This window comes from Equus przewalskii, chromosome 16, assembly GCF_037783145.1.
Source record: "Equus przewalskii isolate Varuska chromosome 16, EquPr2, whole genome shotgun sequence".
Classification (NCBI taxonomy): Eukaryota; Metazoa; Chordata; class Mammalia; order Perissodactyla; family Equidae; genus Equus; species Equus przewalskii.
This window is the reverse complement of record NC_091846.1, coordinates 29,173,700-29,198,964: the sequence shown is the minus strand read 5'-3', so window position 1 is coordinate 29,198,964 and position 25,265 is coordinate 29,173,700. Positions and strand designations below refer to the sequence as shown.

Sequence of the window (25,265 nt, the reverse complement as noted above, 5' to 3'; positions counted from 1 at the left end):
AGCAGAGCCGTCTGACATTCTAAGATTCCTGCATGGTGGGAAGAGTCCTGGGAGTTGAGCATTTCTTGGGGTCGCAGAACTCAGCATCCCTGGTCTACCCATTCCCCTCCCCCTCATCCCCACCTTCACACTCAGGTTTGCCAACATGCTTTTGGGGGGCCCGAAGACAAGAGTGAGCGAGAAGGGGGCGCATCTGGAACGCAGGACGAGCTCACACTGCTGCTCCGGGCGGGAGAGGGAAGGGAGGAGAGAGGTGAGGAAGGGGTGGGGACCCTGGAAGGGGTGGGGACCGCTGGGCTGGCCCGGGCGGGACGGGGCACGGTGTGTGTGCGCGCGCGTGTGTGGCGTTGAAATGCCCAGCATATCGGGGCAGCAGGACAGAGCCCAGGGCGCGCACGGAGCCTCCGGGTGACTCGCTCCTCCCGCCGCAGCCATGACGGAGAGCTCGGACAAAGTTCCCATCGCCCTGGTGGGGCCCGACAACGTCGAGTTTTGCAGTCCCCCGGTGAGTACCGCCCAGGGTCCCCAGTCCTGCTGCCAGGTTAGTCCACACTCAGGGCCCAGGCTTCGTGTGGGTGTTCCAAACCACTCTCTGGGGTCAGGATTTGTGCCAGAAATGTGGGAGCAAATTTGGGCGCCCAAATATGGGGGTGGGGGCGCCCCACGTGTGTGCGTGTGCAGGGAGCACGGGATGCATAGACGGGTGTGAAGGGGAGGGTGAAAAGGGAGTCAGCAGGGACCGTCCTGGGGCCGGCGGAGAGTGCACCTCCGCGCCTGAGTACCGGGGACCCGCGGGAGGAGCGCGGCGAAAGGGGGCGCCCGAAGGAGCCCAGGGCGAGCTGTTTCCCGCCCCGACCCTTGAGTCCCTGGGGGCGCTGCGCGGGGACCGCCGGCACGGGCGGCGCAGAGGTGACCGGTCCTCTCGGCCCCCGCCCGCAGGCGTACGCCACGGTGACCGTGAAGCCCTCCAGCCCCGCGCGGCTGCTCAAGGCCGGAGCCGTGGTCCTCATTTCGGGGGCGGTGCTGCTGCTGTTCGGGGCCATCGGGGCCTTCTACTTCTGGAAGGGGAGCGACAATCACGTAAGTCCGGAAGGCGGCGCGCGCGGTGCGGACCCGAGTCGGGCTGCGCAGGGCGGAGAGGTGCGCGGAGCCGGGGAGGCGCGCGGAGTGGCGGGGTCCCCTCTGTCACCCGCATGTTCCTCCCTAGGTGGAGCCAGAGCGCCCCCTCGCCCCAGCTTCTGCTTTCCTCTAGGGTCTCCCGGGTGGGGCACGTCTGCCTTCTTCCATCCACCTCCGCTAGGCTGCTCTCTGCTCATGGGCAACTTTGTAGAAAAGCCAGTCTAGGTTTTAAGGGAGAGTATTAAAACGTAAGGTAGCGGGAAAATGCAGTGAACGGTTCAAGGAAAGCCGTTTTCGGCCGATCTCAGCCTGGCGCCCCCTCTAGGCAGTTGTGGGATCATAGGTAAGGCACGTCACCTTCTGGCCTCGGTTTACTCATCCTTAGAGAAGAAAAGCAGCTACTTATCCTTAGAGAAGAAAAGCAACTGTAAGGCCTCTCCCAACTGAGAAAGGCTGTTAATTCTAAGAACCTGGGACAAAGATGGTGGAGGAATATTCAGACCCAGCAGTGGGGACAAATTTGACCTTTCAGGAGTTTTTGTTTGTTCGTTGCATGGTACCTGTTCCTTAATGCTCCCTTCTCTCTTGCTCTAAGGGAAATAAAAAGGTCTAACCTCCTTAAAGGTGATAAATCTCTTTAAAAATCAATTCTGGCCTAGTCACACGTGATTTAATGGTAACTGTTTCACCAACGGCTGGCCTACTTTCTCTGTATGCAACTATCTATTTTAAAGTTCCGCGGGCTCTCTAGGAGTATAAAAGCGCTTCTAACTGAGCAGAATTTGTTTTGTTCCCCTACGTAAAGGGGGGCATTTTATCTTGATGACCATTGCCAGGCCTGGTATAAGATTATTCTGACTAATGGGAAAGAATTCCATCTCCAGGGTGCACACAAAGGGCTGTTTCTTAATCACTACCCTCAGAGGATCTCTGACGGTTTTTCCCCCTCTCTCCCACCATGAAATTCAAAGCGTGAAGGAATTCCAGTACTTAGAGAAAACGGTGCTGAAAGCAATTCAGCCATTTTACGCATCACGTCTTCTGCAGTCACTGCATAATTTGTATTTCTAACTCAAATACCTAATGTAGATAAGCATGCCGTTTAGCACTGAGTCTGTTTTAGAGACTATATCAAAGTTACAAGCATCAATTTGTAAGATCAGAATCGCACCGTATTTTGTGTATATTTGAAAAGTGCCTTAATGTATTTATGTTTTAAATATAGAAGCCGGGCCAGATGCTCATATTTGAAAGCAGCAAATCTGAACATGAGAATAATTTCAATATCCACATCTCCATTAATAGCAGAGTTTAGATGGTTATGGTATTCGAATGTAAATGTTATCTTTTAGATGACAAAACCTCAGTGGTATAGGTCATTTGGGGATAAAAATAGCTTTGCTTTTTTTTTTTGGTAAAGATTTTGGTCATGATATATGTTAAAATGAATCCCATATGGTATTTAATTATTCAAGGCCAACACAGTTAACTAACAAGCTTCTGGAAAGAGAGATGGAAAGATCATACCGAATAAGCAGGGCTCCGTTTTTTCACGTCTTTGACTTTACTGCAAGGTGGTTGGCTATCTGGTTCAAGAGAGTGGTATTAAATTCTGAGAATACAGAGGAATAGTGAATCACATTTTATTGCCCACGATCGAAGTTATTGCTATTTCCTATACAGGCAGGAGAATGAAGAAAATCGTGGTAGTTGGTTTTTTTTTAACTCCCCAAATATTCAATGCTGATCCATATTAAGTCTGAAAAACAAATCACAAAATACTAAATAGAGTAAATTTGGCACCATCGATGCATAACATATGCACAGGTCTGCTTTCCCTGAATTCAAATCTGAATAGCCCAAACAAAGCATAATCAAAAAGGTAAGTCACTGTCAAAGAGAAAGATATGCCCAGCCAGTGGACTCCCTGGGGATTATCCATGCCTCTGCTCCTCCTATTGGTTTATAGAGGAGAACCAGCTGTAATTCACCTCGTATCCCTTTCGTATGGGTAAATTCCCTTAGGACAAGCTTACTCCAAGTCAGCTGGAGGACTGTGAAGCATCGGAGTGCTAATACTGGGGGACAAGTGATTGGGCTCAAATATTAAGGCCATATTTCATCCCCATTATCGTAAATGGAACAAGGCATTGAAATACGGGAAATTCCCACCACTGTGAGATAACTGACAACCCTACCCTGTGGGATAGGGGAATAAGAGAGATCATTGCTTGGGGCCTTTATTCTCAGACTGATTTTTCTAGACACTGTCCCAAACATTATGTAATTAATCTTATAGAACCCTTATTAGAAACTCATTTGCAAATATCCTTGGCTGTAAAAGGCACCATATTGAGCAGAATTTTGGCAAATAATACATTTCATTATACTTGGATAGAAATAGCCTAAGGTGCTAACAGCTCCAGCAATTTAGAGCAGATAATGTGATTACTGCTCCACTAGCCCAGCCTCCTTCTGAGCTCGGGGCCCAGTACTTTGGAAATAACTTCAGAGTGTTTACCACCCCCACCCCAGTCGCTTCAGGAGAACACAGACCTCTCACTGCTGCCCCATGCAGACCGTGTACTGCTTATAAAGGATGGGCTGAAGCTACATTACAAAGGATGCTGTATACCCATACCTAGTTAGGAAGCTTTTGTTGTGAGGAAGGTGGTGGTGGAGGAAAGTGGGATTAGGACCCAAAGCCACTCTTCCAGTGTTAACAATCTTGTCTCCTTAAGACCTGCTAAGAGTTTGGAAACAGTTAATTTCTTAAATTTTGCACTGCTTTACTAGTAAAAGCTTATGTGCCATGCTTTCAAAAAAATAAAAGAGCCTCTTGTTGCTTGAGTGAAGGATGCTTGTGCCAGCAGGAACTCACACAAGTGTTATCTGCCATGCTCGTTTTGACAGGCATAATTAACCCATGTGAATAGTGGCTGCTCGGAGAGCATGGGGACAGAACAGAGTCTGCTTTCTAAACCTTACCTGCAGAAAGCACTGGCTCAGCCAAAGAAAACAGGTTTCCCAAACTTGGCTGATCATAAGACCCACCTGAGGTGCAAAATGAAAACAGATTGGTGGGCTCTGCTCCAGCTCCACTAAATCAGAACCCCCAGAAGTGGTTCTTATGGTCAGACAAGCCCGGAGACAGTATACCGCAGGAATCTAAATTCCTCCATCCGAGGGAAGGAGGGCTGCTGAGAGATGGTTGAGCTGAAGCTGGATGCCGAGATTTTCTGTTCCGCTTAATGAAGGCTTTTGCCTTAAAGGGTATTAGCCAGCAAAGCCATTTCTACATGTCTGTTGATAAAATAAAACAGTGCTCTGTGGGTCTTGTAATAATGAGTTTTCTGCAGCTAATGATCCAATAACAACAGATACTTTTTCCAGTGTGTGTCCACGTAGCAGTCATTCTTCATAATGAGGGAGAAAATCACACTTGAATCTGAGCTGTTTGCAGTTCTGACCTACTGACCTGACACTACGTAGCGAGTGTCTTTCATCAGTTCTCATTTCCTCCCCTTTAAAGTTTTTATATATATATCATCTAAGATATTATATATACACATATGACTCTAAGTCAGAAAAAGAAGGAAAGAAAAGAAAAAAGAAAAGAAATCCATCTACTATCCCCAACACAGAGAAAGTTCTAGCAGGGCAGCCACACACTGACCAGGAGCAGTGGGTGAATTATTTTTTAAATTAGTGTAGTAACAAGATGTCTAAACGAAGAGAGCCCTTTGGATCATCTAATTTAAATTTTTAAACTTTAAAAAAAATTTTTTTAACAGCAGAATTTTTCATAAGATTTTACTCAGAAATCCAACACATAAAACAAATAAGAAGCCAAGCCTCTCTGGTTAAGCTGTGGGTGGACAGGGGAGAAAAGAGCTCCACAGTCCCACCTGCTCTGCCACCCTCACCTCTGGGCTGCCTCTGTGAAACTTCAGAGCTCTAAGGACATAAATCAAAACCACCTATGAGGTCCAGCTTCTTCGTTTCACTCTGAAGGCCACTCCCAAGACCCAGATGTAAGAGGCGTGGCCACCTGTTCTTCTGCTTCCTGGACCAGTCCTCTTCTACGATGCCAAGACTCTCCCCCTTCTCCCCCAACACGTCCTAACACAATGCCATACAACACCATATGCCTGTCCCATAGAGTCATTAAAATGAGTAACTCCCATTTTGAGCTGAAACAGATGTGCACATTGACCTTGCTCTCTACAGATCCCGCTCTATATCAGGCATATCCTAGCCCTGTCTGCAGTCCTTACTATGTACTACGTTCCCTGCCAAATCTTGACCAAAGGATTAAAAGGAACCTTCCAACTGAGGTGCCACTGCAGATGTGTTCAGTTAACAGCCAGTTAACCCTCTGCCTTCTCAGTTTCCATTTATCCATCCATAGGTTTCAACTCTGGCCGCATAGTAGGATTGACCTTTAGAAAAAGAAAGATCTGTGCCCAAGCTCCACTCCCACAGGTTCTGATTTGATTGGTCCAGGGGGAAACCCAGGCATGAGAGCTGGAGATTCTACTCAGATGCTTCTATACACAGCTAGGATTGCGAATCACTGAGCTATTTGAATTGGTATCAGACACTATGAAAGGTTTTACTTTTAAGATATTTTTAAAGACATCATTGTATTAAGTGATTGGTATATGGATGAAGTCCTCATATGTAAATGTTTTACTATTAAGGATGATTCAGTATATCTCTGACAAATATGAAGGCTATCTCATATACTGGAGGTCTAAAGATAAGCCCTGAATTGCTCTAAAAGGAAAGCATCACTAACTCTCATGTTCACTTTCCAGATTTACAATGTCCATTATACCATGAGTATCAATGGGAAATTACAAGATGGGTCAATGGAAATAGATGCTGGGAACAACTTGGAGACCTTTAAAATGGGAAGTGGAGCTGAAGAAGCAATTGAAGTTAATGATTTCCAGAATGTAAGTATATTTCATGCATTTGGAGAGTGTAACCAGGCAAGCCTGGGAGACTTTTCCAATTCAGGGAGCAGTAGCATCTCTCACACACACCCAAATGGTAACCATGCTTTATAGCAGACATAGAGCCACTAACCCACATACATCATGCCACATATTCTCTCTGAAAAAGGACCACACTTTGTCTTTTATATTATCAAAAGGAAAAAAACAACCCCTCGGCATGGAAAAGAAGAGGTTCTTCTTGAAACTATATCAAGTCTTGGCAGAAAGACTTGAAAGAGCTATTTCTTTCCAAGCAGCTTTCTGTAACACGGTGAATAAAAAGCAGAAACTATCTTAGAATGTTGCAAGGTCTGAATTTTGAACTTACAGAGAGAGGAGGGAAATTTCAATAAACTAATAATCTCATCAACAACAGGTGGAATCTATTTGCATGCTTTCTCAGTTCTTCAGATTTCCCATTTAATCCAGAAAATTATCATGGAGAAATTCCTCTTTTATATCATGTTTTCTGACCCTGGCCTATTACAGATAAAATATTCGATTCTCCTGTGAAAAGGGCAAACATGTTTGTTTTCAAAAATTCAATCCACAGGCAATTTGAGACATTAAGCTATATATCGATGCTTCAGTGTACATCTACAACACAAAGGATCACCCAGGCCTGTTTTCCTGTTGGCCAACATAAGTATCTCACTCTCTTCCGTGTTCTGAGATGAGGAAGAGGTATCATTCCTTGGGGTCTCCTGTTACTTCTGTAGGTAAAGTAGGTGAGATTTCATAATGAAAAACAGCTCTTGAAAATAATGTGTCTTCTGATAGTTTATTGGCCTACAAACATCTCATCGACCTGTTTTCCTCTGATTGATAGGAAACTAGAGATGCTTTTCATTTGAATGAAAGAACTCCCCTTGTTGATACCAAAACACACCTCACAAGTCTTTTTGAATAGCAAACAGACGTTAGCGCCCCACTGATGTTAGATCTTATTTGATCATCATGAGGACTGGCTATGTTCAGAGTGGGCTGTGCCCTGGGGACGGGCTCTGCAGCCCTGCGTGTGCCCAGCTGCTCTTCATTTAGTCATCGCTTTGCAAATGGTTCTAGTCAGTGCACAAGGATCATTTCTCTGGACCTATTAAAGGCTTTTACTGCAAGACCCAGGACAAGGTAAAAGCATTTTTTTACCCTTGTCCTGCTCAATATAAAATTGTAAAATGTGGCTCCCACACACACATCATTCACTGCAGAACAAAACTGAATGCCTCTAACGTGCCACAATATCAAGATACGCAAAGGTGGCTGCACAGATGAAGAAAAGATCCGTCTCTCTCAAGATGTGCTTGTATCTTGAAAATACTTCTAAAATATTTTAATCCCAAACCTATATTTCTGTTTTATAATCCTCTGGTTCTAATAATGGTATTGATTGTGTTTTGTTCTCATAGGCCAACAGGGCCACAAATATTTTTTAAACTGATCAATTCTCTTTGATAGCTTCCACATTTCTCTAAGTCAGAACTGGTAAGTAGAACACTTTTTTGATGGATAGAGCCTTTTATGGGTTTAAACCAGCCTGAGCTTTTGAAAACATGTGAATCAGCCGCCATGGTACCTGCACTATTACTTTCTCCTGTATTTTAAACTGTCATTCAAATTCAATCAGTGTTTATTGAGGCCTACTGTGTGCAAGGGACAGTGTCAAGCATGGGGGAGGCAAAGATGAGTGACACTTGTTTCCTCAAAAGCTATGAACAGAGGGCTGCGGAGCGCAGAGGGGAGGCAGTCGCTGCCGGATAGAGGGTGGGAGCAGGTGTTGCAGAAGTGGCAACAGCTGAATCAGGTCTTGGCGAATGATTAGGATTTCAACCGGCAGAGGAGAAGGGCGGAGCTTTCCAAGCCCAGGGAAGAATACTGAATACAAATGGCAGGCCTGCTCCAGGGGTCTAAGTAGCCCAGTGCAGCCAAAGGTGGGGGAGCGAGGAGAATGGGGATGCAGTGGGGCCAGATTAGGGAAGGTTCTGAATTGTGAGGAAACAGTCTCCCCTGTTAACCCAGGACCCCACCAAGATTTTAGAACTAGTGGAAAAAAACCTGCTGAAGGGGAATAGCACTGAACAGAGGGCTCCAGGCTCTGTACTGTTAAAGAACAATGACTCAGGACCCTTGTTAACGGAGGCGAGGCAGACTTGATTCAAGGTGGGGCTACTACGGTGGGGTTTTGTAGTAGGGGAGCGATTTCGATCGACTCTGAACACAATAAGGACAAGTGGAGATTAATAGCCAAGGCATACCCTGATACCCTGAGAAATGCAAATACTGGGTTAGTTCATAGTTACATTCTAGAAAGTTATACCCTCAAAAGCATCAGTGTTGGTGGCTTAAGCCAACCCTCTCACACCTAATGACCCATTTATATAACAAAAATCCTGGCTAGAAATTAAAGATAGAATAAACCTGTGGGTCTATACAAGCGTTTGCTATACAATTCTTTTAACTTCGTGAATATTTGAAATTTTTAAAAAGCTGGAGGGAAAAAAAGGATAGCATAACCTTACCTGGTAGGTAGGTAGGTTATTGATTTCAAAAATCAGTGTAACCCCCAACTATAACATAAAGGAAAAATAGAATGAAAGTAATTTATGATAAAATTCAAGCTTCAATATGTAAATGTTCAGCCTGATGCACTCAGAGACACCATCAAGTCGTGTGCTGGCTTCAATCACTGTCAGTGCCACAGCCTAAAGTGCAGACTGATCTAAGTGTGTGTTGACAAATTAAATATCAGGTAATTTTCTCAAACAGTGAAACACAAGGATCATTTTCTCTAATTTCCCTAGTAATTGCTTTCCTAGGAAATTTGCGGTACGTTAAAAGTACGCCAAAGATCACTTTGTGTTTCTATGTAAAACTGTTAGGTTCTGGGCACAGACACTCACAATCAGGTTTTTAACGAGGACCGGGCAGTTAGTTAGTTCTTCAGGGCTTCCGCAGGCTCGTCAGGACCTGGCATCTCTGGGCCCTGCCCCATAAAGGGCCAGAGAGCCCCTAATCTTTGTGACAATGGAAAACTCCCTTAAGGATTTCTAAAGCGCCCCGTTGGGGGAAAGCCTCCTCACCCTCCTTGGGAACTTCTAGTTTAAGCTACAGAAATAGATGAGATCCCCCAGAAAGAAAAAATATGTGGCTAGGGGCCGGCCCAGTGGCGCAGCGGTTAAGTTCACACGTTCTACTTCTTGGCGGCCCGGGGTTCGCTGGTTCAGATCCTGGGTGCGGACATGGCAGCGCTTGGCATGCCACGCTGTGGTAGGCGCCCCACATATAAAGTAGAGGAAGATGGGCATGGATGTTAGCTGAGGACCAGGCTTCCTCAGCAAAAAAGAGGACTGGCAGTAGTTAGCTCAGGGCTAATCTTCCTCAAAAAAAAAAAAAAAAAGTGTGGCTAAAACAAGAATATCTGATTCTCCATAAAAGAATGTCAGGTCATTGGACCCTTCACTCATTACCTTTGTCAGCAAATTTCTTCATTATCACCAGCTTCTAAGGCCTTGTTTGTTTGCAAAAAAAAAAAAAAAAACAGGAGGTTTCTTGGCTTCCTTGTGCTTTTTCCTCCCCTCTGTTTAATCTCTTAATCTATCTGGCTGCTTGATATGGATTTGTAGCTAGACAGGGTGGTTAATACGTGTGAATTCCTCCCCACAGGACCCAGCCCCGTGGGGTTTCCGTTCTCTTTGCAGCGTGTAGACTGTCAGAACTAAGTCAATACTAGATGCACACTCAGAGCTGTGAATCCTTCAGTAGAGCCGCTCTCTCCTTTGGGGCCATGGTAATGGTTATCTGGTTTTTCCTCTCTTGTATCTCACATTTCAGGGATCTGAGGGTGTGAAGTTAAGAGGGGGCAGCAATCTCCCTCTCCTGCCTTTTGTTTTTCAAACCGTGAGCTCTAACCTTACCTGCAGAGTAGGAGGAGCAGGCCTTCAGGGGAGAGCAGAGAGCAGTGGTTCTCAGAGTGTCCCCCTTAGGCCACCAGCAGCAGCATCACCTAAGAGCTTGTTAGAAATGCAAAGTTTAGCGCCCACTCCAGATCGACTGAATCAGAAACGCTGGGGCGGGGGCCAACTCTCTGCTTTATTTAGCAAGGCCTCCAGGTGATTTTGATGCCAGGGAAAGTTTGTGAGACACTGGTACAGAAGAAACTTGGGTCCCAAGGCTGTGTGTTAGTCCAGTCCGGCTGCTGTAACAAATTACCATAGACTGGGCGACTTCTAAACAGCAGAAATTTATCTCTCACAGTTCTGGAGGCTGCAAAGTCCACCATAAAGGTGCCAGCAGATTGGGTGTTTAGTGAGGGCCCACTTCCTGGTTCAGACAGCTGTCTTCTCACTGCGTCCCCACATGGCAGAAGGGGTGAGGGAGCTCTCTGAGGTCCCTTTTTACAAGGGCACTAATCTTATTCATGAGGCCTCCACCCTTTTGACCTAAGTACTTCCCCAAGGCTCGCCTCCAAATACCATCTCTTTGTGGGGGGGGTTAGGTTTCAACATATGAATATTGGGAGGATACAAACACTCAGTCTATAGCAGGCTGTTTCAGTCATTTAAAAACTGTGTTTCCCTGAACAAGTTCCTTTCTCCCTAAACTGGTGGTCTTCACCCCTGGCTGTACATCATAAACTCATGAGGATCTTTTAAGCATACTAGTGTCTGGGCGCCGCCCCAGGCCAATTAAATGGAAATCTCTGAGGAGAGACCCAGGCATCTGTTTTTAAAATCTCTCCAGGTGATCTTAATGCAGTGAGTCAGAAGCTCTGCAGGAAGCCTGGGGTTCCTCCTCTGTAAGCAGGGTTGATGCCCCCCACCCCAGCCTCCCCGAGTGAGAGGTGACTCTGGGAGAAATACGTGAAGTGTGCTACATCTGTGTACGTGGTCAGTTAGGCCGCAAGGCACATAATGAGGAGCTTTAGGAAGAACGAGCCTTTCCTTCTCCGTTCTCTGCTTTGTCACCCAGCAGCTTTTGAAGGGCTCCTGGCTCTGAGGTTACATGTCGTATAACTCTCCCTGAATGTCCTCAAGAATGACTTACATTTAATTTCGTTCTTCATTTAAGAGAGCTGAATCTGGGCCGGCCTGGTGGTGTAGTGGTTAAGTTGGTGCACTCTACGTCGGTGGCCTGGGGTTCGCAGGTTTGGATCCTGAGCACAGACCTACACACTGCTCCTCGAGCCGTGCTGAGGTGGCATCCCATATACAACATAGAGGAAGATTGGCATGGATGTTAGCTCAGGGCCCATCTTCCTTAAGCAAAAAGAGGAAGATTGGCAATAGATGTTAGCTCAGAGCCAATCTTCCTCACACACACACACACAAAAGAAGGCTGAATCCTGAGCCAGGACCCCTAGATTTACAAATGCTTTTCTTCCCTCACTCCCTGGCATTGACACTGGAACTGGTTCTGTGTCTTCCCGACGTTTGTCTCAACTCAACAGAAGATTGACAAGTTGAGATGTTCAGATTTCTGTTGGTGTCTACATTATTACGGCATAAAATGTGTAGACCTTTAATACTGTTTTTGGCCACTCGCTAGTGATGAAATTAAGCAGCAGGGTGAAAGTAAACACTCTGGGGACAGAACCTGCTGTCGCGCCTGATGCGCTTTGTGGGTGAATCAGTGCCGAGCTGTCAGCCAAGATGGGAGCCTTGCGGATGAGGTCTCCCTTGAGGCTGGTCCCTAGGCAGATGAGGAGGAGACACTGTTTATACCTCACAGAGGAGAAAGACAAAATATCCAAGTGTTTGCAAAAGGCCTAGGAGCAAAGTTCAGCTCCTTGTGTTACAGAAAGCTTTACTATTTACTCTGGGCTCGGTAACTTAGGAAAAATCCGAATTCATGGAATTAATTAATTGGACCAGCATCTTTTGAGAACCTTTGTGGGATCACCAAAAAGAAAAAAAGAAAAGATTCAAATACCAATGTCAGGAAGCTTATAACTGAGTAAGGGGATGACACTCACAAGGAACTACCGTATAAACACTGAAAACTAAGCACCAAATGAGGGAGGAAGACGTGAGGGCTTCTGGGAAGTCAGAGGGAGAAGAACCTGCTTAGACTGGGATGGTCAGAGAAAGCTGCATAGGAAAGATGGTGTTTCCTTTGAGTTTGCGGGATCAATGGAGCAATTAACCTAGCCCTTCTCTGCTCCAATGCCACCCCCTGGTAGAGGCTGACCACAGGTCTAAAGTACTATTCCCTGTCATTCCTATCTCGCATTCTGCTTTATTTTTCTCCATAACACTTATCACCACCTGACCTTATCTCTGTTTTTTGTTTTTGGTAAATAACGCTAAAAGATAGGCTCCATGAGGGTAGATTCCATCTGTTTATTCATTCCTAGACCCAGGACCCGAGCAGTGCCTGGCTTGCAGTAGACACTCAATACACTGAATAAATGAACGGATGGATAGATGGATGGATAAACTTTTATTCTCCCAGGGCATCACAGGAATCCGTTTTGCTGGAGGAGAGAAGTGCTACATCAAAGCCCAGGTGAAGGCTCGCGTTCCTGAGGTGGGCACCGTGACCAAACAGAGCATCTCCTCCGAACTGGTGGGTACCAGCATGCTCCAGACCTCAAGAGAGGTTGGCAGACATTGTTTGAAGGTGCAACCATTTCTGTCTCTAGTTCCTGGATAGGTTCATGACCAGAACATAAGCTCTATGTCTTCTCTGCCAAAGGAATTAAACTATTTTGGTCCTCCTGGTTGGTTCCAAGTGAGCATTCTTACATGATGTAGTAGATTTAAAGGTTTTGGAAAACCATATTTTAAGTGCATAAAGGGGCTTGGTCTTCCTATGGCCTTATTTGCCTGATGTTAGGGAACTACCTGATCAGTGATTAAGACAACATGAAGGACTTCACGTGATAGAATCTTCATTAAAGGGGCCTCAGGAGCCTTCTAGCCTCAGTTCCACTCAATGTGAAAATCCCTCCTGAAAATCCTTGACAGCTGATCGCCCAGCCTCTGCTGGAAATCAGCGACAGGTGCTCTCTTCTCTGTGTGTCAGGCAACTTCTTGGGAGGTAGTTCTAATTGTTTTGCCCTACAGGGGGAGCTGTCATGGCTCCCCCTACAATTTCTTCCCATTGGTTCAAGTTCAGCCCAATGAAGCTACTCAATATATATCGAATTCCTTTTCTATGTGTCAAACCTGTGAGGTTTTAAAAACATAATTCTTCCATTTATTATTAATATCTTGCCTTTGGTCTTAATTTTATAAAAGTTTACTTTAAGAAGTGCACACACAGTTCTAAAACTATGTTTAACAGTAATGTTCCATTTATTTGATACATTAGGGCTTATGAAGTGGTCACATTCATTATCATCTTCCATTGGAGTTGCGGCAGGGTATGGTGGAAAGAAAATGGACTTTGGAGTCAGAAGAATGTGGGTTCAAATCCCAGCTCTGACACTTGCTGTGGATTTGGCTTCAATTCTTTGAGCCTCAGTTTTGTCATTTACAAACTAGGGGTGTGTAGACTGTCTCCATGGGTCTAGAACCTACTAGATAATGGATGGCTGCTGCTATAATTATTAATTTTATTATGATCATCTTTGATCCTTCCAGTATCCCTTAGAGGGAGGTGAAGCAAGCATCAGGTCCCTCAAGGCAAAAGAGGGAAAATAAGGGTAAGAAAGGTGCCTGGAAACTGCCCAATTGTTTGCTCTCATGGGAGCACCAGCAGGAAGCATCTCAAAACAAAACAAAACAAAAACTAAACAGCAGCCTGTGCGTTTCTAAAGCTGGCAGTCTTGTCCTCAGTTTTCTTTTCTACTCCCAGTTTCCCCAACCATTCGTCCTGTGGGATGGTTTCCAGTCATTCTCCCTCTGATCCTGTTCCAGTTGTTCCTCCTGAGCTGAGCCGTTCAGAGCGGAGAGCCACGCTCTCAGTGTGACTCCACTAGTACAGAGGATAAAAACGGACCTATACCTCCTTTGTTCTTGAACTTAAACTTCTCTTATTGCGTTACCTTTTTTGTGCAGTCATATCACTCTGTTTCTATTATGAAGCCTCAGTGAACTATAATCCTCGACGTTTCCCCGTAAGTGGCCGTAGACCTGGTTCTGCTCTCCTGCCTTCCAAAGGAACCAACTCCCCAACCATAGCTGACTGAGAGCTAATCAGAAGTTTGCAGTACATTTTCTGGGTTTTTAAAAAACACGTCTTTTTTTTCTGATTTTTAAAAACAATACTTTGTCAACGTAGAAAATTTGGGAACTACATAAAAGAGTAGAGAAGGAAATTGCCCAAATTGCACACCCCACAGATAGCTCAGGTTAATGTTTTGGTGAATTTCCGTGATATGCAAGTGTGTGTGATATTCTTTTCATAATTGAAGTGATACTGTTGTACATTCTTATTATTTTCGCTTTAGTTCTCAAATGTACATTATAATGGATGTGTTATATTTCATCATATCATAATTTTAAGTCTGTCCTCAAAAACTTCAGGTATCTTCAATTTTTCACTATTTCAAATAATTCAAAATAATTTTTTGAATACAGAAATAATTCATGGTGGCGAATACTTTTGTATTTTTTAAATTTTATTTATTTTTTTAAGGAAGATTAACCCTGAGCTAACATCTGACGCCAATCCTCCTCTTTTTGCTGAGGAAGACTGGCCCTGAGCTAACATCTGTGCCCATCTTCCTCTGCTTTATATGTGGGACGCCTGCCACAGCATGACTTGCCAAGTGGTGCATAGGTCCATACCTGGGATCCAAACTGGTGAACCCTGGGCTACGGAACTTAACCACTGCACCACCAGGCTGGCCCCAATACTTTTCTATTTAAATCTTGGTCTGCATCTGATTCTTTCCTTAGGCCATAGAGCCGAATTATTTGTCTTGTGTTTTAGTTGTTTATATTGTGCATGGTGGATTCTGTGGTGGAGAAAACCAAATTCACACAATATGTTTGTGTACATTAGGAATATTTTTGGCTGTCAATCGCAGAAAACTACACTTAGAGTGTCTTAAACAAATAAGGATTTGTTTTTCTCCATAGTAAGCACTGTGGAGGTAGGTGGCTGCAAGCAGTGGCTCAGGGGCCAGCATCTCTGATTTTTTGCCCTTTCCTTCCAGCTCCAAACATCTACCATGCATTCAAGTAGGGAAGTCAGGAAGAGGTTGAGCAGTGCCAACCGTGACTTCCCTTCAAGCAGAAAAAGCAGAAGGCTTCTCAGCCCGCCAACATACGTCAGCATGGAGCTCACTGTCTAGAACTGGTCACACGGGCACCGCTAGCTGGAGAGTCTGAGAAAGCGAGTGTCTCTCCTGGGACCAGGCACATTGCTGCCTCAAACAGAAGCAGGATTATGTTGCAAGGAACAGGAGAGAGGTAGAGACTGGGCAGGCCACTGAAAGTATATGCCACCAGTTTCTTTAACATTCCTAGCTTGTGGGACGCATGTATATATATGTGTCATCCCCATCATCCCACTCTTTGCCCACACCCTTTAGATTATGATGGGGTAGATTTATGCACCACTTGCTCTCATACATTTTTCATCAGTTTTGTATAATTTTAGAAAGCTTCTATACCCAAAGAGCATTCATCTCCTGGATGGAGCCATTTAATTTAAGGTAAATAACTGGATTACCTGGGCATTAGCTTCCTCCAATGACTTTCAGTTGTTTTAATGCAGCCATAAGCCTGAGGGAGAAGGCGTAAATGAAATGCTGCTTTTAGCTAAAAATACGGAGAAAACATTTTAATTTCTCCAACCTATTGCAAACTAGTAAGTACATGAAAGGAACAACCTGGCAAAATAAATTTTTCTCCTGGGTTATCAAACCATTCTCAGTATCTCGCTGTAGAAGAAAATCCAGGGTTTAGCTTTGAAATCTCAGTGGTGTGCTTGATGCGAGGGACATCTGAGACATGTTTTGTTATAGCTGGGAAATGGAGAAATGGTTTATGTTGAGTAAGACTTTGAAGACATTAAAGAACCAATCACTTTTTCCATTGTTGTTGGGAGGCTGCAGAACAAAACCCCAAAGGATTTTCGCTTCAAGTGAAGGTTTCCTCTGTCCTTTATAGCATTCCAGGCCCGTTCAATTGCTTTTCCTCAAAAACATCATTGATCAAAAACATCAGGTTAACCTAAATCTCAAACTTGGTATCAAGTAATTTTCACTTCCACTGAGGACACTCGTATTCACACATTCCAGCTATCCAAAGGCAGGGCAACATGAGGGCGTGAACATTGTTAAGAGAGCTACAAAGAGAAGAGATGAGAACCTTAAAGTGTGTGTGTGTGTGCGTGTGCACGCACATAGACCTACATACAGAATTCTCATTAAGTTTTCATAAGGCGAAGTAATCTTTTACCAACACGTGAATCTCCATATGCAGCATGTTCCACTGTCCTCTTTGCTCAGTGTATCTCATTTTTGCTTACAGGAAGGCAAGATCATGCCAGTTAAATATGAAGAAAATTCTCTTATCTGGGTGGCTGTAGACCAGCCTGTGAAGGACAACAGCTTCTTGAGTTCTAAAGTCTTAGAACTCTGTGGTGACCTTCCTATTTTCTGGCTTAAACCAACGTATCCAAAAGGTAACATTTTAAATTCTCTTAATGGCTGCTTGGAATTCTCCTGGTTTGCATGAGGCTCCTGTGAGCCCCTCCACAGGCCTGAGCGTGTAACAAGGAAGATAAATCAGGATGCGTGTCACACTGTTGCAGTGTCTCAGGAATGGGCATGAGAGATCAAAGAGAAGGAAAATGACAGCCGCGAATGTTAAAGGGAAGGGATGGAGCAGCAGGGTTAACAGGAAGCAGATCGGGAGCCAGAAACCACTGCACTACCTGTGGTCTTTCTTTATGATATTCCCGCTTCTTTCTGCTCTGCCTCTTAATCTGTTGTTTGCACTTTCCAATTTTACATTTTTTTATTCCTAAGGCAGAGAATTCAGGGACTAAGAAGCTGTCATACCGCCAAATCTTTATTATGTTGAAACCTAGAATTATGGGACAGCCAAAAGCTGCTGTGGGCTGGGGCCAGCCCGGTGGCATAGTGGTTAAGTTCACGCTCCACTTCGGTGACCTGGGGTTCCCAAGTTTGGATCCCGGGCTTGGACCTGGCAGTGCTTGTCAAGCCACATTGTGGTGGCATCCCACGTAAAACAGAGGAAGATTGGCACAGATGTTAGCTCAGTGAAAGTCTTCCTCAAGCAAAAAGAGGAAGATGGGCAACAGATGTTCGCTCAGGGCCACTCTTCCTCACACACATACCAAAAAAGCTGCTGTGGGTATGGGTTGGGATTCCTTAAGTTCAAGGCTCAAGCATTAGCTTCCAAGTCCGGTGAGAATAAATGAAGGGTCCCTGGGGTTCAGACCCAGGCTGGAGCACACCTTCCACTATTTCTGGGTGCTGAAGGGCAGGTGAACCGCGCAGGCCAGGCTCCTGCCCCTGAGTTTCCCCGTCCCCAGGGCTGCTCTCACTCTTGATTTCCACCACAGTCACCCCACTGGCCGCCCAGAGGCCCACCTGGTACTCTGGCTCAGGTGTGGAAAAAAAGGCCTTTCTCCTAGCACAGCTGAGATAGACTACACTTTCTGAAAGATTTTATTGGACACCGAGAGAGAGCACCATGGAAATAAAGAAAATGCAGGCATTAAAACCACAAGGCTCAGGAGGGGGCAATGGGTGGATATGGTTTAAAGGGAGCAGAGCTTCAGTTTGTCAAGATGAAAAACGTTCCGGAGATAGCTGGCTGCAATTTTTTCAAAAACCTCACCAGGCTTAGAAAGTCTAGGCTTCTCATTCAGCCATGGCTAACTTCTTCCTACAGTTGGCACAAGTCTTATTCCATCTCAAAGCTTGGATAAGATAGTTACTTTCTAGCCCAGGCAGGCCAGACGGGATTCGGTGTATAAGCCACTGGTAGTGGCTATCTGGAAGAGTGAGTTGAGAAGGATCCTGAGGCCACATGCAGGCTCAAGAAGAAAGAGTCCAGGGGCTGGCCCGGTGGCACAGTGGTTAGCTGCGCACGTTCCGCTTCTCGGGCGCCCGGGGTTCTCCGGGTTGGATCCTGGGTTCGGACATGGCACCACTTGGCAAAAAGCCATGCTGTGGTAGGCGTCCCACGTATAAAGTAGAGGAAGATGGGCATGGATGTTAGCTCAGGGCCAGTCTTCCTCAGCAAAAAGAGGAGGATTGGCAGTAGTTAGCTCAGGGCTAATCTTCCTCAAAAAAAAAAAGAAAAAGAAAGAGTCCCATGAGCAGTATCTGCCACAATGTAGGGGCCGGGGAGTGGGCAGCTAAATGGGCTGTGGCTTTTGCCATCCCTGCTCTTGCCCCAGTGGGTGCTCGAAACTCACAATCCTGTGGCCACTTGCCAAGTTCTCACCTTTGATGCCTCACTTCCTCCACGTGGAATCAGCCTCCTTGCTTTCCACTACCCGGGAACTTCTTCTCCAGTATCTTGTCACCTGTCCAGTCAAGGACAAAAGTCTGCTTCATGGAGAGCTCTCCCTAAGCACTTTATATCTGAGGACAAGTCTCTTACCCAGAGAGTTCATTCATTCATTCAGCAAACATTTATTGAAGGCTTATTATGTGCCATTTACTTGTTCTGGGCACTTGGGATAAATTGGTGAATAGACAAGAATCCATGCCCTCGAGGAATTTTATATTGTAGCAAGGGGAGACAGTAAATAAACACTAAATTTAAATAAGAAAATTGTATGGTACGATACAAGGTGCTATGGGAAAATGATAGAGCAGGGCAAGGGGTTGGGGGTGGGGACAGGAAGACAGTGCTGTTGGCAGTGCTAGGATGACTGACAGAATGAGCACCTTCACCCTTTGGGAAAGAGCTTGTTCCCTACATCAAAGATGTGGCTTAGTTCTTCACAGTCCAACAGCATGACCACATCTTAAGCATTCAGTTATCACAACATCCACAGCAGAATTACATATATTACGTACAACACCAGAAAAGTGGAAACCACCTAAATGCCCCCAGATTTGAAAAGGATTAAATAACTGTTGATATAGCCATAGGATGGGATACCATACACATTAAAAATGAAGGATTTGGGGCCGGCCCTGAGGCATAGTGGTTAAGTTTGGCATGCTCTGTTTCATGGCCCGGGTTCACAGGTTTGAATCCTGGGCGCAGACCTATACCACTCGTCAGCCATGCTGTGGTGGCAACCCACATACAAAACAGAGGAAGATTGGCATGGACGTTAGCTCAGGGTGAATCTTCCTCAGCAAAAAAAAAGAAAAGAAAAGATTTTTTTTCCCAATCTCTCATAAATGCAGTCACATTTTATAATAAAATCAAGAAAATAACCCCCCCCCCCCCCCGAGGATGCCTGGCTGCCTCACCACCTAATTCTAATAAAAGCCCCCCAACTCCAGTGTCCAGCAGTCTGCCTTGGCTCGTCAAGTGGGCAGGTCACCAGCATCATGCAGCTGTCTTATCAGAGACACTGTGAATGGTGGCTGGGCAAAGTCAGAGGGAAGGGCGAAAGCTGGTGTCTGCTGAGCTGCGCCTGTGCTAGAGCTCTCCATCCTGTGCTCATTTAATCTGGACAAGTAGTCCAGGTCACTACTAATAGTCCCTTTCTATAGATGAAGAAACTGGGGTTCACAGAGATTAAATAACTTGCCTGAGCTCATTTGGTTAGTTGAAAGAAGCGGTGTTGAGATTTGAATCCAGGTCTCCCTGATGCCTCAGAAACCAAGCAGCTGTCTGGAAGCTATCTGTGGCTGCAAAGCACATCTCCGTCCTCATAAATGACCCAGCATGAGATCATCACCACTACCGAATATCTGAGTGCTTAATATACGCTAAACTCTCTGCTAAAACCCTTAGACAGAGTTTTTCATTAATTCTATCACTGCCCTGATAATTAGATACTATTATCATCCCCATTTTACGGAGGAAGAAACTGAGACTGAGAGAGACACCGAAGCTCACACTGTGTGGTACTTTCCATTTTTGTTACTCAGCAGCCATAGGTCATGCTGCAGGACCTGTGAGGCAGTGTGGTGAACCAGAGCACTGGGCTGGAAGCCAGAGAAATTCACGTTCAGCTCCTTTCTTTGCCACCCATTCTGTGATCTTGGCCAAGTCATTTGGCCTTTCTAAGCCTTAATGCCCTCATGTATAAAAGCACCTACTTTTTCTATCCCATAGGAGTTTTAAAAGAATCAACCAAGATAATAAGGCCCCTAAAACCATAAAGCTTCATAGTATAGTCAATCTATTAGGAATGCACAAGGCTGGAAGTAACAGAATACCTGATCATCAGTGGTTTCAACAAATACAAGGTGACTTTTTTCATATAGCCAGGAGTCTCAAGATGGGTTTCTGGCATTATCAGCTACTCAGTGATATCATCAAGTCTCCTTCTGTCTTACCATTTTGCTACCCATACCATGCTGGCTGATTATCCTTGTGTCTATCACTTCCAGTCACAAGTGGGCTAACAGATATCATATCCGCATTCAAGAAAGGAAGACATATCTGTCCTCTTTACCAAGAAAGCAAAAGTTTTCCCAGAAACTGCACTAGCATATTCTGCTTATGTCTCACTGGGCAGAAATGTCTCATCTGGTCACTCCTAATTGCAAGGGAGGCTAGGGAAATGAGTGGTATTTTCCTTCCACAAGCTGTATGGCAGGGGCAGGAAAAGGAAAAGAGGATTGAGAATGGATTTTTGTCAGCTATCTTACAATATCCATGTCAATAGGATTATAAACCAAAACTTGAGTTATCTGTATGTTTAACTCCTAACCCGAGACTCTGAAACATGCCACATTTTACAAAAATCATGAATACAAATTTAAACAGTATCTAGTCATGTATGTGTTTTGATAGCCGTTTTTTATGTTTTTCACCCTGTACAGAACTTAATTATTCAAATAAAGAAATAACTTACAGCAATTTTTTTTTGCAGAACTCCAGAGAGAAAGAAGAGAATTGGCAAGAAAAATTGTTACAAATACCACAAAAAGACCACAGAGTGGACCACAGGGCAACCCAGCCCCAGGAAGACCAAACAACGAAACGAGACCCGGTGTTCAAGAGGATTCAGGCCCCTTCAATCCAGACAACCCTTACCACGTGCGTACTGGCGTTTCCATGACGTGCTCAGACGAATGCATTGAACCTAACACTGAACTGGTGGTGTTTCTACTTGAGCTTTCAAACAAGCATTTAGTATTCAACTGAGACTTACTAAAAAAGTATCTCGTTTGTTGCAAGGTTTATAAATTAAGCATTAAACTTAAGCACTACCTCTGTAGTGTAAAATCCTGATTGGTTGTAACCTTTATTCAAAGTAGTTTTCTGTGCTCTCCTCTTTTTGAGTCACAGGCAAATCCAAAAAGACAAATTCGCATCAGGAATTTATTTAAAAATGTTTCCAAGTGTGCCCTGGAGGCAACACACAGAATGAAAGGATCCTCTTTCCCCCTCCATATCCACTTTATTCATACGTTCCACAGACACTCGTTGAGAATCTGCTGTTCCCCAGGCCCTGTGCACACAGTCAAGAGTAACTTTGCCCTCGGGGGCTCTCAGTCCAGTCGGCAGACAGACTCACCTAGAGGTGACATTGAGAACTGGTGCAAGGATGACACTGATGTGCTAACAACTTCTCAAATCCTCAATGAAATATTACTTACCATTACTGTGTTTTTCATGGAGTGAAAGAAGAAAAACAGCATTTATTTGTACCTAATGTTTTAACTGAAAAAATAATACGTGCATGTACATTTTAAACGAAGTATAAAAGAGTACCAAGTGAGTTTCCCTTCTACCTCAGCCAGCCTCCCCAGGACAACCTATTAACAATGGCAGGCTGCCCAGTTTCTTTGCATAAGAAAGTACACTCCCACACATGCACACACGTATTTTTAACACAAAAGAGCATACAAAACTTTGATATCTTGCTTTCTTTCCAGTTACAATACAGTATTTTGGAGATTTTTCTGTATCTCCTACCTAGATCCACCTCATTCATTTTAATGGCTACATTGTATTCCATTGTGTGGATATTTGTACAGAAACTTAACCAGTTATGCTTTGAGGGACATTATTTTCCTGTCTTTTGCTGTTACGAATTCTGTTAATATACACCTTGTACATGCCTCATAGGGTTATGGGAAGGAGTAAATGAGGAAATGCAGGTGAAGCTGTTAGACAGGGCTTGGCATATAGTTAGCATTAACTTTCTCCATGTTAGTTGGCTATCAGCCTTATTAGACCTCTTGTACACATGTGGGAGTATGGCTGTAGCACAAACACTGATGCATGGGTCTGATGGGTCCAAGTAGATGGGAATTTCATACTTCAATGGAGGACACCAAACTCTCTTCTGAGGAATTACACCAGCTACACATCTTCAAATGGTGATGAAACGAGTAACTTGTTATCACTTTTAAAAAATCTTAACCAGTCTCTTGGGTGTAAAATTGTATCTCCAGGTTGTTTTATCTTGCCTGTCTTTAATTATGCGTAGGGTCGAGCATCTTTTCATACACAAATAAGTCATGTGTATTTTTTTTCCTATGAGGCCTATTCAGCCCTATATTGTTTCATGTGTTACAAATATATTTTCTGGTTTATCATTTTAGACTAATATATTTTAAAAAGATTTAGAGCAAAACGCATTTTCTAAATAACCCAAAGCTTATCAGAAAATCCAGGACTATGGTACTTCATTCCCTAAAACTCAAATAATAATTACAAAAGAAATAAAATCTGAACAGGGAAACAAAATTTAATCTAGTTTTTTCCGCAGGTAGCTGGGCTAACTGAATCTGTTTCTAGGGACGAGGGCATCAGCCCCTTTACAGAAGTGCAGGACGGGACTTTGCCTTGCTTCCAGACTTGAGTCATCTCTATTCCTTGAAAAACTCTAGATGTACCAGTTTTTCCCTTTGTTACAGTGTTGAGCTTTAAGCAGAAACCCCTCCTCCTGATCTCAGTCCCTCCCATGTCCCTTGTAAGGAAATACCCTAGGGCAACAACCTGAGATTTCCTCCCAATTTTTTAATCTTAACAAACCTTTGCTGAACTCTCAGATGAGGAAAGGCCTCAACAGGCTTTTGGACTCCCCGCTACCGGGAAGAGTCAGCTACAATTAATGAGGTGGTTTTTATTTTTGCTGTCCCAGATGAACTTACTTCAAGAGATACGGGGGCGGGGGAGCGGGGGAGGCTGAATAAAAGAATAATGGTGTAAGAAAGTAAGACACCAAATATTTTGATGACAATATTTGAACACAGGCTGTACCAGACGGTGTTAAGGAATTGCTAATTTTGTTAGGTGTGGTAATGGCAGTGTAGTTGTTTAGGAAAACACTCCATTTTGGAGGTGCATTCTAATGTATTTATGGGTGAAGTGTCATAATGCCTCCCTTCAATTCTCTTGAACTTCACTTCAAAATTTTAAATACTTCAGCCAAACAAAATCAAATTGGACAAAAGTTAGCAACTGTCAAATCTAGATGTTGAGTACACAATTTTCTCTGCTTTCCATTATGTTTGAAATTGGTCATAATAAAAAGCCCTCCACCCCCCTCCCTGAAAAATTGAGATTCTTTTTGTACACCAGAAAAGGTGCTGGGGTCGCTTAGGTTCAGTTTGTGTTTGGTGTTGCATCTCTCTGTTCAGCTTCTTCCAGGAAAGAGGCTGAAATCGAATAAAGAATTTACATCAGCAATAAGGACTTCGTGACAATGTAATCCAATGCCCTATTAAAGAGGATACAGAATCTACAGCCCTAGAATTCCATGAAAAAGAAAACCAGATTCATAAATTTGACAGGGGGCAAGTTCCTTCCAGTTCTGTGATCTTTCCAGCAGTGACAATGGAGGGTTTTGTAGGTGTTTGTGTAACTATAATTATGGCACATACAAACTAGAAGGTAAAGTTCAAGGTCTTGAATTTTTCCACATTATATGTCGTCTTTTCCTGAGTGTGACAACCCCCTTATGTTGAAACAAAGGCAGTGGAAGCTAAATGGATGACGTTTTCACCCACTGCAACTGGAATAGCAATCCGTTAGCTTAGATCAGTGAGTTTCAAAATGTGCTCTCAAGAGCACTGGAAGCCCTACAAGAAGGCACCAGTGTTCCGCTGACTTAAAATCAGCAGTGGCAGAAATGCTACTTTTGAATCATGCTGTTTTCCTATTTAAAACAAGTTGAGTCACTACTGAGTGGTAACCATGGCTCATTAAAGGTATGGGGAAACTTCACCGTAACATTAAAAAAAAAAAAACCTTCCTGCCAGGGACAGATTAGGTAGATGAAGTCCCTTGATGTGAGAAGGAATTCTGAATTATGAGGTTTTAAGACGGAAATCTCCTTACAGAAAATATGCTGATTTCTTGTAGCAGTGAAACATTCAGGATCTTATTTAAAAATAACGTGCATGCTATAAACTTCGCATTATGAAGAAAACACGAATAATGCTCTTTTATTTCACAGCAGCAGGAAGGGGAAGGCATGACATTCGACCCTAGACTGGATCACGAAGGAATCTGCTGTATAGAGTGTAGGCGGAGCTACACCCACTGCCAGAAGATCTGTGAACCCCTGGGAGGCTATTATCCATGGCCTTATAATTATCAAGGTTGTCGTTCGGTCTGCAGAATTGTCATGCCGTGTAGCTGGTGGGTGGCCCGCATCTTGGGCATGGTGTGAAATCACTTCATATACCACGTGCTGTCAAGTAAGTTTTAACTTGAGACAAGCAAAGTATGAAGCATCTTGATGCTCAAGGGACCACGAAGTATTTTATACTCAATCTGAGCGATATTATTCAAGACTTTTAACAGAATACTTTTTAATAGCTTTAAACAGAACTTTATCCAGAATGTTCAAAGGTACTGAAAAGGTAGTTTAAGTCTAAAAATGTCATAATCATCCTTTATTACTTGCTATTTTTTATCTGCTTTGCTTTGCCCAGAAGGCCTGCTTATAAGACTTCCTTCCCAAGCTATTTTGAAATACACATGAAAACTTACAATTTGTTAAAGATCTCAATTGTACGTTTGAGTTCCTTTTAATCAAGTCATTGACTAAAATAAAGTTTTTCTCTTTGTACAGAATTCCTCAACTGTTCTTAGACTGTATTGTTCCTCCCAGTCTTGCAAA

The 25,265-nt window shown here is 44.1% G+C and overlaps 1 protein-coding gene across 2 annotated transcripts; it reads left to right on the top strand.

Moving 5' to 3' along the window:
• On the top strand, positions 1-25,219 carry CNMD (chondromodulin). Of its 2 annotated transcripts, none has more exons than XM_008537407.2 (7): positions 1-505; positions 940-1,080; positions 5,940-6,080; positions 12,570-12,683; positions 16,544-16,697; positions 21,057-21,223; positions 24,600-25,219. In XM_008537407.2, exons 1-7 carry the CDS (start codon positions 434-436, stop codon positions 24,810-24,812), a joined length of 1,002 nt encoding a protein of 333 aa, XP_008535629.2. In that variant the 5' UTR covers positions 1-433; the 3' UTR covers positions 24,813-25,219. The 2 variants fall into 2 exon arrangements, with proteins under 2 accessions (XP_008535629.2, XP_008535628.2); XM_008537406.2 differs by having other exon boundaries at positions 24,597-25,219.
• The last annotated feature ends 46 nt before the right edge of the window (positions 25,220-25,265 follow it).

Coding starts and splice junctions, on each gene's coding strand:
- CNMD (XM_008537406.2), top strand. CDS start 434: ATGACGGAGAGCTCGGACAAAGTTCCCATCGCCCTGGTGGGGCCCGAC. Junction 506..939: donor TCGAGTTTTGCAGTCCCCCG/GTGAGTACCGCC, acceptor CCCCGCCCGCAG/GCGTACGCCACGGTGACCGT. Junction 21,224..24,596: donor ATCCAGACAACCCTTACCAC/GTGCGTACTGGC, acceptor TTTATTTCACAG/CAGCAGGAAGGGGAAGGCAT.